At 35.4% G+C, this 16,126-nt stretch overlaps 1 protein-coding gene across 2 annotated transcripts in view; it reads left to right on the plus strand.

The window, feature by feature from the left end:
* Positions 1 to 14,321, plus strand: part of FEZ2 (fasciculation and elongation protein zeta 2) — a 30,110-nt gene extending 15,789 nt beyond the window's left edge. For both annotated transcript variants that reach the window (XM_083830092.1, XM_083830093.1), the window contains 3 exons: positions 3,246 to 3,321; positions 6,648 to 6,713; positions 13,217 to 14,321. In XM_083830092.1, the coding sequence (XP_083686218.1) occupies positions 3,246 to 3,321; positions 6,648 to 6,713; positions 13,217 to 13,233 (159 nt within the window). In that variant the 3' untranslated portion in view covers positions 13,234 to 14,321. The remainder of the gene's footprint in view (positions 1 to 3,245; positions 3,322 to 6,647; positions 6,714 to 13,216) is intronic.
* The last annotated feature ends 1,805 nt before the right edge of the window (positions 14,322 to 16,126 follow it).

The following is a 16,126-nucleotide window of genomic DNA, read 5'->3' on the forward strand; positions in this document are numbered from 1 at the left end:
ACCAGCTCTTTCCTGATTTAGTCCTGGAAGCCCATTTTTTATGGCATTTGTTTAAAGTCTGTTAATTGAGAGAGCTTTTTTCTGTAAATGCTTTCTAGGTAATGCTATGAAACTTTGCCTGCAGCTCCTGTGCTTGTAATACCTATTGTGTTTTTCACTTGTTTGTTTTTCCTTTGTCATTTTACCAAACTGCAGCCCTGCTTTTAAAATGCTGGTGTCTTTTTCTTACTGCAGCAAATTAGAAAGGAGAAAAAGTATCATTATATGCCCAATAATGGCTGAGTTTAATCTAATTCTGTTTAGTGCAGCTCTCAGAATATTTCAGTGGTTTTTCAGGGTTTTCATTATAAACTCAAGTTCAGGTGTTTTCTGCTAGCTGGGAGGAGTTAACTGTCTGGAGTTCTGTTGAATAAAAAACATAAGGGTGGACAATTTCTTGTACGCCTTACAAGGTAGAAGTTCCTACCCATTCAATCACAGCATAAAGCTCCTGACATGTTCAGTTATTTCAGAGCTCTCTTCAGTCATTTTGCCACCTTTAGTATTTTCTGGGTAGTACTATTCTGACAGGTAGGCAGGTACTTTCCTTTTTAAAACTTTAGTCTTCTTCTCTTCTTTTTGTCTTTGAGACCTGAGTAAAAACGACTTAAAATTTTTCAGCATCTTCACTGATGGTAGAGTTTAAAGAGAAACTTCCAGTGAGAGCCACCAGTTCCCATCTGATAGTGCAGCTGGAGGAGAGAAAAAAAAATAACTGCATAAAAAGCATCAAAATGTTGGCAGTTCTTTCTGTGATCATATCTCCAGAAGGAATTTCAGGCTAGTCATCTTCATTTCATTTTTTAGGCATTTTGAACATTTTTTATGTGTGGTTACAGATTACAGTGGGAATTGCTGCTTATTATATTGTCAAATCTGTGTCAAAAATGTACAGGTCACAGTAGATTTAACACTTGGGCATGTCAGTAAGCTATGCTTGAGACATTGTTTTTTCCTTTTCAAAACATGTCATCCTTCACACAGCAATTCAATGAATGAGTTTTAATAGTGCTGTCATAAGGACTTACACCAGGAAAGTACTGGTGAGAAAAACAAGGTGATTTGGGGAAACAAATTATTTGATCATTGATTTCTTCATTGTAAAGGAAAATTGGTAGGTAGAGTTTACAGGGGAAGGAGAACAGGGGCTGTGTATTTGGTCCAGTGAAACATGTTGCAGTAATTTATTGGGTAGGTAAAGGGTAGAACACTGTTTTATTCTGAAGGCTGGAAATGACAGCAAGAGATCTGATTTCTGAGTTGATTTATCTACTTTCATCTCTGACATATGCAAATTTAACAGCCTGATATTTAGCTATTGATTTTCTTACTTTTAGGAATAATGCAAATCTCTAATGATACCTGTTTACATCTGCTGGAATAGAAACTGAAAACTGCCTCTTGGGTGATTACTTTGGAAGCATTGTGTACTTCCCTCTGCTGTGCAAGGTGGATGTGAGAAAATGCTAAAGTAGTAGGGAAGGAGTAAATTGCCCTGTGTTTGCATGAAGTTTCTGGTGAGGTGTCAGCACAGCCCATACAGTGTGCTCCGTTAAGTTACACAGGAGCAAGTCTGTCCAGCTTTTAGGCAAAGGATATGCTTGGACATGAGGTGTGTGATCCCACTGGTTGTGGCTGGGTTTGGCAACATTAATGGTCCCTCTGCAAATAAACCTCTTCTCCAAAGCCCGAGTTACACTTGACTCTTGCTGAAGTGCTGCTGCTGCTACAAAAGGAGACCTGGTATAAGATGTCTTTTGTCACTGTTACATGGAGAATCACATCTCTCAAACCGAATGAGATTAAAGGTTGCTATATCCTCTACCACGTATCTGTTAACCCAGAAAAAGGTTCCAATTAAATTCTTAAAAATTGATTTGAGGGAGATTTCAGGAAGCTTTCTCATTAGGAAAAATTCCAGTGATTTCAGTACTCTTGAAATGCAGACCTCTTTAAGAATATACGTTCATAAAGGCTGCATAGTAGGATGTAGCCTAAATTCAGTTAATAAGTCTTAGAGCAACAGGGTTACTTCAAGAATTTCAAAGGAAATCTTGATTGTACTCCAGATACAAAAATCCTGAAAAAAAATATGAATTATATTTGTTGAAAAGCTGATGAGAATGAAAGGTTTCAATAAAGAGTAAACAGAAGAAACATGGAGTTGGGTTGATACTATCTGCTAATGTACTTTACTATTAAAACTGAGAATTGAAATAAAAATCCAAATTACAGGTTCTCATGTTTAATTAGGCTTGCTCTGTGCCTTTTGGTTGGAAGTATATAAGGTCAGAAGGTGAAAGGTGTCTGTGTTCATTTTCACCTAACTGTAGCGTAGACTATTTTACTTTGTGCAGAGGACAGATCAACCTCAGAGCTGGGAACACTCAAGATCCTGGGAGTGTTTCATGTACTTAGAGTTAAGCAGTGTGAAGAGTTTTTCGAATACTTATTAACACACTTGGACAAACCTGAACACCTTATTTCATGTATCCCCTGCAGCCTCCATCAGTTGTGCTCTGGAATCCTTTAAAAAGCTGATGGAAAGCTGATGGCTATCGGTTTCCCAAGTGATTTGAAGGCAACATAAATATTTATTTGGAAATATTTTTTTTTTATTATTTTTTTTAAATGTCCTTTCTGGGAAGAATTACTTTCTGATTTTTGATATGACTGGTGTCACTTGCTTATAATATATTATACAATGGTTTAGAAGCTCATGTGAATATTGTCCATCTGCATTTTGTAGTGTTGTTTGAGGGGAAGTGCTGAGGTGGTTGTTCTTCCAGCTTTTGTAAGAAGTGCTTTAAATATATGAAGGACTTGGGGTTGACATCTGGAAAGTGGAGAGGAGAGATTTTTGCTATTAGGTTTTACTGTTGCTGTGCTCTAGGTTCAGAGAAAGAAACCCAGTTGATATTATATACAGCTTTTTTGTTTGTTGGATTTTTTTTTTATTTTGCTTGTTTGTTTAGTGTTTAGCTGCAGGGGTTTTAAAGCGATGTTTATGTAATTTGGAAAAAAAAATAGTTTGGCTTCTGTGATAATAGCTTTGGGGTATGAGAGGTAGAATCATTTGTGAAATATGATCTTTTGAAAAGCTTTTATTTGTGGCTAGCAATTTTAATAGCTACAGCATTCACAAAAGTCAAGTAACAGAAATAGCATTAAAGGACTTTCATGTAATTCTGTTTTTCATTTGACAGTATTTAACGACCGTCATTCCATATGAGAAGAAGAATGGACCCCCATCTGTTGAAGATCTTCAGACATTAACCAAAAGTGAGCATATGAAATTCCCCTCACTGATCTTGTCTTCCTTTTATTTTGAACCGTGGTTACTTCAACCAGTGAATCAGTTATTTATTTCCCTCTCTCTCTACGGTATTTATGTAAATTTGCATGATTTTTAACCATGCATTTTGGCCAGTTTTTCCTCATCTTCTGAGGTCTTCTGAGCCTTCATAGAATATTGCTTTTCTAGCTATTTTCTGAAACCCTGAAGGCTTAAAAACTTGCATGTATCAGAAAGCAAAGATTTGCATATTATTTCCACAGATGGAGCCTTATGGAAATACTTTACCATATGTCATGGAATTAACAGCGATGTCTTTCTGCTACCTTATAGAACCTGAAATACCCTTTTTTGTTTAAACTTGCTGAGGTTACTGTAGGGAATTTTAAAGAAAAATTTGAATGCTGGAACACTTATGATTAATAGTTTAATTGTACGTGATTGCCTTCAAGATAGTCTGCTTCTCTCTGTTGGTGATTTGGGGGGGGAGTGGAGATTGGTTAATAAATGTTAGTAATTAGGAAGCGTAAACCAAGCCTGAGTTTAAAGAGTGTTCTAAATAGACCTTTCTTCCCATCTTTTTTAGGCCAGATTCTCAAAATTAATTATCCGTTCTAAGTCGTCTGTGTTTTACTCTAATTTAAATGAAAATTAAGTTTGTATCTTTAAATATATGTGTATATATATATATAATTATTAAAGTGATTAAATGCAGCAGAGCTTCTCTGGGAATCAATGGCATCTACTTCATTTGAGGTTTATAGGAACAGTTTAAAAACAGATGATAAAATGTCCTGATGTATTTGATAGAAGCATAGAATGGTTTGGGTTGGAAAGGACTAGGATCAGGTAGTCCAGCCACCCTGCTATGGGCAGGGACTTCTTTCACTGTCAGGTTGCCCAAAGGTTGATCATATCACACTGCAGGGCTTTGAATCTAATGACATCTTAAGCTACTTTTCAGCTGCATAGGTGGATGAAGGATAGTGAGAAACTGGTTGTTCATTTCCTGGAAAGAGAAAATAAATATTGGAAAGCGTTGTCCAAAGCTTTGTCTTATGCTGTAGTTACAAACACTCATGTCTTGCTTCATCATAGAAGTTGGAATAAAACACTCATTATATTTGGAGTTCAGGCTCACGTGAAGAATTTGGAGCTTACGAAATTCTGCTATTCAGGATAATTCTGTACTCTGGTTCTTTCAGTCATGTCAAGAGCACTTAAAGAACTGTCATTGCTTTTGACTATGGAGTAGCAGACAAGCTTATACATGTCAAGTTGCTTAATTTTGTGCCACTTTTAAATTTTGAACCATAAGCCAGCAGTAAAAATAATTCCTGACATTCTTACATGCTTACATACTTCTTGAACCGTAAGAGATGTAGTACGTAAAATTTGAATCTTCTTATTTAATACAGTGATTGGTATTAAACTTAAATGAGAGAAATTACCGAATGGCTGAGGTTGGAGGGGAGGCTGGGACCCCCTGCTCAAGCAAGGCCACCTAGAGCAGGTTACCCAGAACCATGTTCAGATGGCTTTTGAAGATCCCCAAGGAGGGAGACTGCAACCTCCCCGGGCAACCCATGCCATTGCTCTATTACCTGCACAGTAGAGAAGCGTTTCCTGGCATTTAGATGGCACTTCCTGTGCTCTAGTGTGCGCCCATTGCCTCTTGTCCTGTCCCTGGGCACCACTGAAAAGAGCTCAGCTCCATCCCATTTGCATGATCCCTTCAGGGATTTAAATACACTGATGAGATCCTTCCCTGAGCCTTCAAATCTACAACAGGCAGTTACACTGAATTTCTGTTGTCTACCAGGAAGCTATTTAGTGTATTCTTTAAGAGTGTCTAGATGTCTAAATATGCAAGGGCTACTTAAGTCTTCAGTGTAGTCTTTACAGTAATTCTCTGAAAGTTACTGTTTGTAGCTAATAAGCAGCTATTGGAGAGAGTAAATTAATCAACTGTAGTATTTGTAAACTTTGAGTGGACAACAGCTTTAAAAGCTTCAAAATAAGAATACTTTGAGGGAATTGGGAATTCTCTGAGGTAAATGCAGAATCCTCTTTGGTAAAAAAGAACCCAATGCCTTCTAAACATTTTTATTACTTAACTAAGGCAGTGTTTGTTTGCAGTGCACATCTACTAAATTCCTGAAAAAAGAACAGCTCTAAAAAGTAGGTAAAGCCATGAATCACTCTAACACACATAGCCCTAGGTAGTCTGATTTTCCTCATGTTCTGCAGATACAACCTTGGGCAGGAAACTTTTCCATAAGCATAAAGGGGTATTTGGCACCTAAATCACGTTCAGGATTAGTTTCCTTTGAGTCTTTGAAAAGATCGGGAAAGATCCGTGGAACAAACTCCTTGTCATCTAGGAGAATATTTGTGTAATTTGCTTTAGAATGCTTCAGATATCTCACCCAGCTGCAATTCAGAGTCAAAGCTTAGAAAACAGTTTCCTTCTTCCTATTTTGAAGGAGATGGGGGTTTTAAGAAGGCAGCTTAGGCTAAACATATTAGATACCTAACTACATGCGAGTATTGTGTGACTCAGCACAAATATACACCTGTCATAAAACTTGTTCCTTCTTTTCATCCTTTAGTTTATCATTCCAACAGTTTCTCTCTGAGATTTGATTCTCTTTGGAACATTTTGATTAGAGACTGTGCCCTTCCCCGTGATTTAGTACAAACACTGTTATTTCTTCAGAAATATGCAAGGATGGGCAGTTTAAATTTGTTACCAGTCTCAAAAAATGGCACGTAGACAGTATTCTAAGTGAACTCCAAATTCAGTCTTATTTATGATTTTTCAAGGCTACAGCTGTTAATGTTCACTGTTTTGGAGGGGGAGCATTTTCAGCCAGTCATTTACAGCAGTGTTTCTCCAGAAAAATGGCGTTACTGCATGATTCCAGGTGAAGAATAAAAGGAGGAGAAATTAAGTAATGGAGCGTGCTTTTTTACCTAAGATCTCCAGCCCTCCAGCAGTTGTTACTGTATTTCAGTTTTGAATATGGTGATTTCATTTAGGCAACATTTTTCATGGGGGTGTGCTTTTTTTGTTGTCATGACTGATAACATTGTAATTAATTAACCATGTAAAATAGGTCTCTGGTATTCATTTATTGTGAAGTTCAGTGAGAATTACACAAGTGAAAGGTGGAGGGTTTTCTTGCAAGTATGATATGTAATACCTGTATGAGCAGTAGAAACAGCTTCGCTGTTTTTTTGAGGAGTGTTGTCTTCAATTTATGACTAAATATCTGAAACGTTTTTTGTTGGTTTTGTTTTCATACTTCAGTCCTTCATGCCATGAAAGAGGATAGTGAGAAAGTGCCAGGCTTGTTAACAGACTATATTTTAAAGGGTGAGTATGTTTCCTAGCCAAGTATTTTATTTTTTTTGAAATGAACTTATTCAACATACAAGGTGCATTTGAAAAGAATAGTTGTGCAGCAATCGTGAATTATGTTGCTCTTTTATCACACAAGGCTCTCATTATGTCAGGGGCTGGTGAGCATATAGTTCATAAATAAAAAGTGTTTCTTTTGTTCATGATAATACAATATAGCAAAGCATGTGATGTATGTTCAATAGCTGAATGACATCAGCAATAGCAGAGTAGTCTGGCTTAGAAAATTGAGTGGGTGTAGTTAAAAACCTGTGTTATACAGAATGTGAACTCAAACTATGTATCGTAATGCATTTGCTAAATTAAGTGCTTATAGATTTGTTTAAAAAAGTGTTACCTTCTGATCAATATTATTTTATTTTTTACACTTACATGTTTAAACTTCTTCAACTTTTATTTAAAGTTTATTTAAAGTTTGTGTAGTAATGGATTATTTTCCAGCCTCCAGTGCATTGTTTTTATTAACAGAATGCCAGATGTTGAAAATCATTGCTTGCTTTAGCTCTAAGGAGTTGTTCCAGGTAGTTTCCAGGACGTTAAACGCTTTTCTTCTGAGATTTTTTGCCAAGATCTTAAAAATGTTTACATTCTTACTTAATCATTGGCATGTGCGTGGTCCCATTTTCTTTAGTGTTTAAATACGCATCAAACTCCCAAGATCTAAACAAACAGGTGTACAGAAGGTATGACGGATGCCATTTTATTTGCCACCCAAGCATATATAATGTTCTGTTTCAAGTTCATACATTGCAAAATTTTTCATCTCTTTTGGTATCATGCTTTCCAAGTCTTGTTATTTTTTTTCAAATATAAAAATTTGACTTGATTTCTCCCATGTGTTTTTTAAAAGGTTTTTCTATTTCTTACAAAGATGGTAACCACACATCTCAAAGAGATTTGAAAGTACTTTCAGGTTAAAGTTGTGGATGAAATTCAGTGTGCTGTTGCTTCAGAAAAACTGAAAAGAGAGCCACACAGTATTCTAGAAGCTTCCACAGACTTCCTGTTGAAAGAGGCTCATTTCTAATTTCTGTGTAGCATTGCAGAACTACCACATATGGAAAGAACGCTGAGGTCCTTTCAGTTGATTCCTTTGATTTCTCCATTGTTTACTTAGCCGTTCTAAAAATCTCTTATGTTAGACATGTATTTGCTTATGAGCTGAGAGCCACTTCGGCTGAAGATTTTTTTAACGGTGATGGCACTAAGCTTTAGTTCTGTGAAGCAGAATTTTTGACCCAAGAGGATGACCTATTGGCAGTAATTAAAGCTGTTTGCTTTTCATCATAATACATCTGGTAGAAACTGAATGAATAGTGTTCATTATAGCATCTCCTCTTTTTAAAGAATGGCTATCTAGAAAAGCTTTTAAATTACTTGGATACTGAGAAGGAAATGGATGCCTTGGGAAACAGGAATCTTCTGCATAGAAGACTTGTAAAAACAGATTAGCTGGACATACAGCAGGATGATCTAAGAAGCTTGATGCTCATTCCCATTTCTGCACGCTCATGACTTCAAAGTCACCAGGAGTGTCGTACCAGCTAATTGCACTAACAAAAAACTTCATGCTCACATTAAATGTGTTGGATCAAACAGTTCTTCGTATACTTTCAGGGAAGCATTGTTATCTCTAAATTGTAGAAAACAAATGATGGGAGTTTGAAGAGTAATCTCTCGCTCACATTACTCATACTGAAAGGAGGAGATGACTTCCCCTCGGCTACCATGATTACTGAATTAAGTAATCAGGAGCTAAGGCTTTCTCACTCTTCTGGGGGTTTGTTTGCACAATGGCCAACAGAGTTACCAAGCACAGAATCTTTCTTTCTGTCACTGTAGCCTTAACTGAGCTTTGTATTGCTATGTTTAGATTGTTAAATATTTCTAGCTCACCTGGCAGCATTGTATTATGATGTAGATGTATCCTGTAGAACTGGCAAAATCTTATAACTTCAGAAATAACTGGGATCTGTTTCTCTACTTTTTCTGCTGCTAATGCTTCTGGCCTGAGGCCTCACTGAGACTTCATACATGGAAGAGTACTTCCAGACACCTGCCTTTTGTCCAAAAGTTATGTTTAGAGCTTGTTAAAGGGAGATCAGATGATTCTAAAGAATCACTCGAAAGAACTTTCAGTTCAGCTTTTGTATCTAAAATTCCAGCCTATCCCCTGAATTTAAAGATAAAAGGAGTGACCTGCTTTTTCAAGAGTCCATTTTTTTTCACTGGAATGATTAAAAATGTATTGGGCAAGGTGAAAATGATTATAAGGATTTAGGGGTTTAAATTTGTTTTCCAGAAGAAATTGGAGGATAACAAGTTCTGGACCCAGTAATCGTCTGTATGGTGTAGTGATAATTATATCCATTTTGCCTTTGTTTACTCTGTGAGACAGCTATTGTCTTACACTGAATGGATTTAATCTCTTTTTATTAAGCTTTAATCAGGAAATGAATTTTTGAAACTTGTGAGTTATATCGCCAAAGATGTGTAGTTAAAATGTTATTTTTTTTTATTTGAGAATTATTTTTCCCAATCTTCCAACAAAAAGCAGGCAGTAAATTATATGTGACAATAGGAATTGTGTAGCTTTATGGAAAATTTAGAGTGGAATTTGTCTGCATAGTTATGAGCTTTCCAACTCTATATTACATTTCACACAGCAAATAAATATTTTAAAGACCCTTAATGATTTTCTTAAAATGTCACTATTTATTTTATGTTTCTTAAAAAAAATAGAACATGCTAGTCTTACGTGGGTGTTATATCTGTCTGCAGAATTAGTAATAAACACCCAGATATTGTCAGTTACCACTGAAAAGCTACTTTGATTGTTTAGAATCAAGAGCTGAAGAACAAGTATCAGTGAAAAAGAGATTCTAACAATTTCCGTAGTATTGTTGGCATAATATAATGGGACTAATAAAAGAAGAATGCTGTGAACCTGGAAGGTGAATGGAATCATAAGATCGAGCTGTAAGTGTTAATTTTACAAGGAATCTTCGTGCTGCCGTTCTGGTATAAATTTGCTTCAATTTCTTTTTGTTTCTCTTTTCAGAATTTCTTAGTGTTTTATAAAAGCGTTATCTTGAATATTTTGAACTAAATGTAAAAATAATTATAAAGTTTGTGAAAGACTAAATTTGCATCACGTAGGAGGACACACCAACCCCACCATATGTGTCATCTAATACTTTATATCTTCATTTAATGATGATCGAGTAACTTTGTTTTGGCAAGGCATTTTGGTCAAGAGCTGGGGCACGGGGCTGCAACTTGAAAGAGAGATCTGCAGCTAGATCTGCTCTTGACCTTCTGTGTTACCGTGGATTTTTTTTCTTTTTCATAACTTGCAATATGCAAAAGTGTCAGCTAATGCATCTGAAACACTGGAAGGAGAAATCCTCAGAACATTGGCTGTGCAAATGAGGTATAACAAAGAAATGAAAAAAGCCAATGCAACTCAGAGCTCTTTATGCTGGGACATTACCCTTTTTATGTTAGGAAGGAAGAAAACTTCATATGCATTTCTGAACAGGTTTACTAGTTTTCAAATGATTTCAGGTGTCTGCTTTTTTATTTTATTTTTAAGCATCTTTTCCCAATTTCTGCTGCCCCCTTGTGTCCCCCAAAATGTTAAAAATAAATATATTATATATATGTATTCCACTTAATTTTTCCATATATGTAAGTCCCTTTTTCCAGGGATCAATTAGCTCTCCCCTGGATCCATTCCACACGGAGTACCTCTTCAGGGGTACGTTTCCAAAAGCTGGCCCATGTACACATTCAGTGCAGGATATTGTACACTGCAGTAACTTCTCTTGTTCATGTTACTCCTGGTACAAACAAAATTCTTTGAGGGTTGTTTTGGTTAGCTTAATTGGTGGTGGGGGGGAAGGGGTAGTTTTCCTTTTCAGTGAACATTTTTGTTCTGAATTTAGCAACAAAAAGTAAGGGTAAGGGACTTAGTGATTTGCTTTGCAAGTATGTAGTAGTTCTTCCAACAGCGTATGGTTCATACTACATTTTACAGATTTAGAATGGAAGTATATTTTAAAGTGGAATTGATCAGCAGTTGTAATTGTCCTTGCATTTTTCTGTATATGATTCTTTTAATACATTAATATTATTAGTATATTTTACCACTAGGGATTATGAAGCAGAAACTGAGATTTGAAAGAAGGTGGGGGTGCATTTGCTGACAATGAAGTCAAACCAGCACTGTTCAATTCTTGATCTTAGAAAGCACACTTTCAGATTGAAGCTGGCAGCTTAGATAGCTGACTGCATTTAAATGCTGATTATCCTCGTCTTTCGACTGATCTTTTTTGATAGTTTAGCAAATGCAATGTGCTTTGAAAACATTGCATCTGTTTCTATTAAAAGGCCTATGCAAGCAAACTTACTTGTGCACAAATTAACTGTAGAATGGGGAGCACAGATGGAGATATTCTTGTCATATCTTATAGTTGCATTGTTTTTTTAGGAGTCACAACAAGAATATGTGCTAAATCCTTAGATGAAAGCATGTTTTTATTGACTATATCCATTGATTTTCTTTTTTTCCAGAAGCTTTTGGTCTTTCTTCTTGCCTGTATAGTGTAATCCCTTTGTTTGTTAAGATTTATCTGTCAAGAACAATAATGCAACAAATAGTAGCATTATTGCCACTATTATTATACTCCTTGGAGTATCCAAGTTTGGGTTGTTTTCTGAAGAAAATGCCTCAGTGCAGTTCTGTTGTCTGTCTCTTTGGGCTCATGATTAATATTTGCCAATTTCATCCTCATGTGACAAAGCGAAGGGTTGCAGGAATAAAAAAAATGCATTTCACAAACATACTTTACGGAATTGCATTTATGTAGAAGACAGAAATCGCTGTTTCTGTTGGGCTAAAGGCTACTGGCATTTCAAATCCAACATCCAGCTGGCCACTTAGCTTTTAAGTATTTGCATGCCAGTAGGTATACTTACAGTAGCTCCTATCAATCTGATGAGAATCTGATGGGGCATGATGAGAAGAACAAACAGTATGGGGATAACCTGCTGGGGTTCACAACAGATTTAAAATAGAAGCTGAAGAAGGCATAGTGGGAATGGGAATTAACTAATTTTATTTTTATGGAGGTAAGGAGGGATATCTGAGGAAATCTGCAGAAAGTCAGGGTACCTAAATTGAACTAAAGAAGCAAATCAATACATTTCATGTACATAATCAAAATTTTAGGGATAAGTTGTCTGGTATCACATCTAGATATGTTATTTCAGGATTATTAGTTTTTACTTAGTTTTTACAAAATTTGAAGCTTTAACTTTATTTAGTGGTATAATTTTGGGATAGAATTTGTTACCAGTACAGTACACAAACTGTGAAAAAATCATTCACTGTATCCCTGCAAGGTTGTTTTTCCTCTATTCAAGTGGAAATATGAAGTGTAAATAACTGTAACATTCTTAAAAGCATAATTAGTGTGTGTGTATATATATATGTATGCATGTACCGATAGCTAAAATAAATGCTTTTGAAATCAGATGTATCTTGACAGTAAACTGCTTTAAGATAGATCTATCACTAAGCTCTGTGTTCTTGTCCAATTGTCCTTAATTGCAATGTAAAAATATAGTGCTAAATATAATATGCTATATGTTGTCAGTGAATAACATAGATGAAATGTGTAGTGTTATTTTCTGTTAGGCTTTTTTTCTGAATGTAGATGTCTTGAAAGTAGAATCATTTTTCATCTTGCAGCTTGTTTTCCTATTACTTGTCTGATCTTTTAGGCTTCTAGTAAGGGCAAAACAAACAAGCAAACAAACAAAAAGGTTTATTGTTTTAAATTAATAAAACAAGAACTTAACCCTTGTTTTATTCGTAAAGTATTCCAGTATGTCATATAACAGGAAGATTTATTTACTTGTCTTTGAAGTTTCTGTTTGTTACACCTGACTTCTTTATTTGCTTTTGTGTTGTGCTAGCATTGGTTTGAAAGCTGGATTGCTCTGAGGTTTGTCATGTATGTGAAACAGGAATGAGAAGCACGTGAAGGACATGTCTTGTCTTCCCACTGTGTGTGATTCAAGTACATGCACCAGATTTAGAAACTAGAATTAGAATCCCAAATTGTCAGTGCATATTAAAACATAACTGCATGTGTCACCTTGTATTTAATGTTCTGTTCTCTAATAGGACGCCACAAAAAGCACTGTTTAAGACATGACCTTTAGTTAACTCATTTCTGGATAATATTAGTTAAAAATAGTGGGTTGTGTCATTTAATTCCGTTCTGAGAAGAAGATGGTATCTTAATTGTGAATTTCAACTAATTTCTAGATTTTATTGTGTTACTGATAGGGTAGGATTCAACATTTAATTGTTTTTAGTATATGCAATACACTTTTTTACAGAATAACTTCACTGATGTTTATCCAAATGTATTTGTGGTCTTTTGCAGTTCTGTGTCCTACATGAAGAGGGCTGCCTTTCAGAATTAACTGTGCTCCTTCCTGTGATGAGAAGCTTTCCATGGATATAACTCAGTTTTGTTTTTTTTTTTCCATTTGGTACTATACCTAAACCAGTAGGCATTTACCTCCTCTGTGTGTGTGTGGATTTTCTGATCCTGCAGTACGTCCTCCGGGCATGACAACTCATCCATTTTAACTTCTTAATAGTGCAATGAACTGGAGCAGGGAACAAACACTGTACAGTTTTACTCACATTGTTCTGGCTTTTTAAAGTCTATTTTTACATTGTATAGCATGTAGTAAATCCTCCTGCACATTTTGTTGTTGGAAGGAAAAGAAAACTTTGAATAATGTAAATAAAATATAAGACTAGTTTTAAGGAATTCATATTTAAAAACATCCTTAGTTCCTATAGCAAAAATGATCGCAGTCCAAACCTGAAAAAAAGATTCAGATGAGTTCTTCAGGAAGCACTCCAGAACAGTGTTGGTGGAAGTTCGTTTTTGACACTTCTTTTTAAACAGTAACTTAGATTGAAGTATGCACCATTATTGCTCACATACTGAACTTATGAACCGCATTCTTTAATGATTTGGCATAAGTAATTGTATCAAGTATCATTGTTACCTAACAAACATCAGAGTAATGTAATATGTCATATTTAATTGTTTTTATTTTATTAATGTTCATGTGGCTCAGATATTCTCCCATATTGCTGCTATTATTTTACTGTTTTTAATAGGTGTTTGATCTTAATGAATACGCTTCAATATATAAACATTTTGAAAGGCTGTATCTTTTTAAAAATACATGTACAGTTTGGGAAAAAAAAAAAAAACTTGCACCTGGATTCCAAGTTAGTATTATCTTGAGACCTTGGTCATTGTGTATCTTCAAACTTTACTACAAATCTCTCATATATGCACTGTCTCCTCTATGATGATGTATCTGCGTTCAAACAGATGAGAATGTATTTTGAAAATCCTGTAAAAGAAACGTACCCCAGAATCTCAACATTAAATATTTGTCACAAATCCATTTTGCCAGTCTTAAAGATTAGACTGAAATATAAGGACTACTGCTGAAAACAAAGGACCTATTTTCTAGTCTGAATTCCTATTAATTCTATATGAGATTTTAGTACTTTATATGTGAAAACACTGGCAGGTAAGATTATAAAGAGAGAAATGTCTTTTCTTCAAACAGTTGTTTAAAATCATCATTTTTCTTTCTTTAAGCTGATTCATTTTGGTCAGTAAAACAGTCAGTGTGAATTAGTTTCATAATGCTTTGCTTTTTTTCTAAAGACCTTGGCATTTTTCTTTAGTCCCTCCTTCTGTTGCCAAAATTATCAGAGCTTAAAATTTTCATCCTCCCTCCCTCTCCTCTCCCCTCTCCTGATGGCCATCTTGCCAGCCTGATCAGCAGTAATGGGTCTTCTGCATAAGTGTGTCATACATGAGGAATATTTTATCGTTGCTTCATTCTATTTCATTAGTGGTTTCTGTAGCAAGAAAGAAGCCATTTATTTCTGTAGCTCATTGTGTTAGAAGCTCATTATGGCATGTTTTTATATAGAAATGCTTGCTTTTTACTATCAATACCTGAAAACTGACTAAGAGAGATGACCCTATTTTTTTCATCTTTTTTTAAAATGGTATATATGTTGTGAAACACATTTTGTCTCCAAATGAGATATCGTCAGAGATTTTTTTAATATGCTTCTGAGGCCTGAAGCGTCTTTAAATGGAATGAGGGGGGAAAAAATAACTGCAAAAAGTATGGACAAATTTTGTGGTGTTAGTTGTAGCGAGCCACATTTTGTGATTTAGTCACAAAATACTAAACATAATAAAACTTGAAAGAAAACCAAATGCTAAAAATCAACACCAGCTTCAGTGCACCAAACATCTGCTGCGGTATATTATGCCCTTCATCAGACTTATAAAAAGTACCTGTTCAGATTATGAAAAAAAAAAACATTTTCCTTGTGTATAAAATCCTGGCATTAAACAACAGTTGCCAAAGCCATGTTTTATATGGCAAATCTTTTATATATACATATATATCTATATAAAAGTAAAGCTCAACAGATATGAGTAAAAAGAACCAAGCAAGCCTGCTTTTCTGCTGAGTGCTATGTACTTCAGATTCTCTGTAATGCATCCTTTTTTGAGATCCTTTATTGAACCTTGCATTCTTTCAGCGAGCTGGACGACTTCATTCCTTTTAGTTTCTGTGTGATAGCTGGAAAATGGTCACCCAAGTGTATTTGCTGGCAAATACCTGAGATTTGGAAAAAATGCATTTGTACTGAAGTCTGTTCAATTTTTAATATGAAGAGTCCTAGAAACAATGTTTGCTTAACATCAGTGAATTATAAGTTACTTAAAGATAGGTATTGGTATAATTTGATTTAATAGCCTTTTTAAAATCCAACCTTTTTCGTTTTTCTTTTTAGCAATTCAGCTATTTCATTTGATAAGATTATTCACTTACTGATAGAATGAAATTTTGAGTGAAGGGCTACCTGGGAAGCATGTCCAAGGTAGTGAAGAATCCTTAAGTATGTTTTCTTGACTAAGGAAAGAAACTTGACGACAATATTGGTTCCTTTATGGTGAAAGATAATGACCTAGCTGGTATAGGAAACTGGTGGTAAAGGATATCTGCTGTTGACCATGCCAAGTAATTGTATCCTTAATTTTGGATTGGTGATTTTATAGCAGTAGCACACATCTTTCTTGCTTTCAGATCAGATTACCTTGGATATTTTTTCTGCATGCATGTTGCTTGGAAACTACAGCTAGCGCAGAAAATGGCACTATGCATGCTTCCAAAAGCGTTGGTAAGTGCGTTGATACTTCTGCACAGCCCCCTCATTTCCAAAGGGACAT

This window comes from Anser anser, assembly GCF_964211835.1.
Source record: "Anser anser genome assembly, chromosome: 3".
NCBI classification, from domain to species: Eukaryota; Metazoa; Chordata; class Aves; order Anseriformes; family Anatidae; genus Anser; species Anser anser.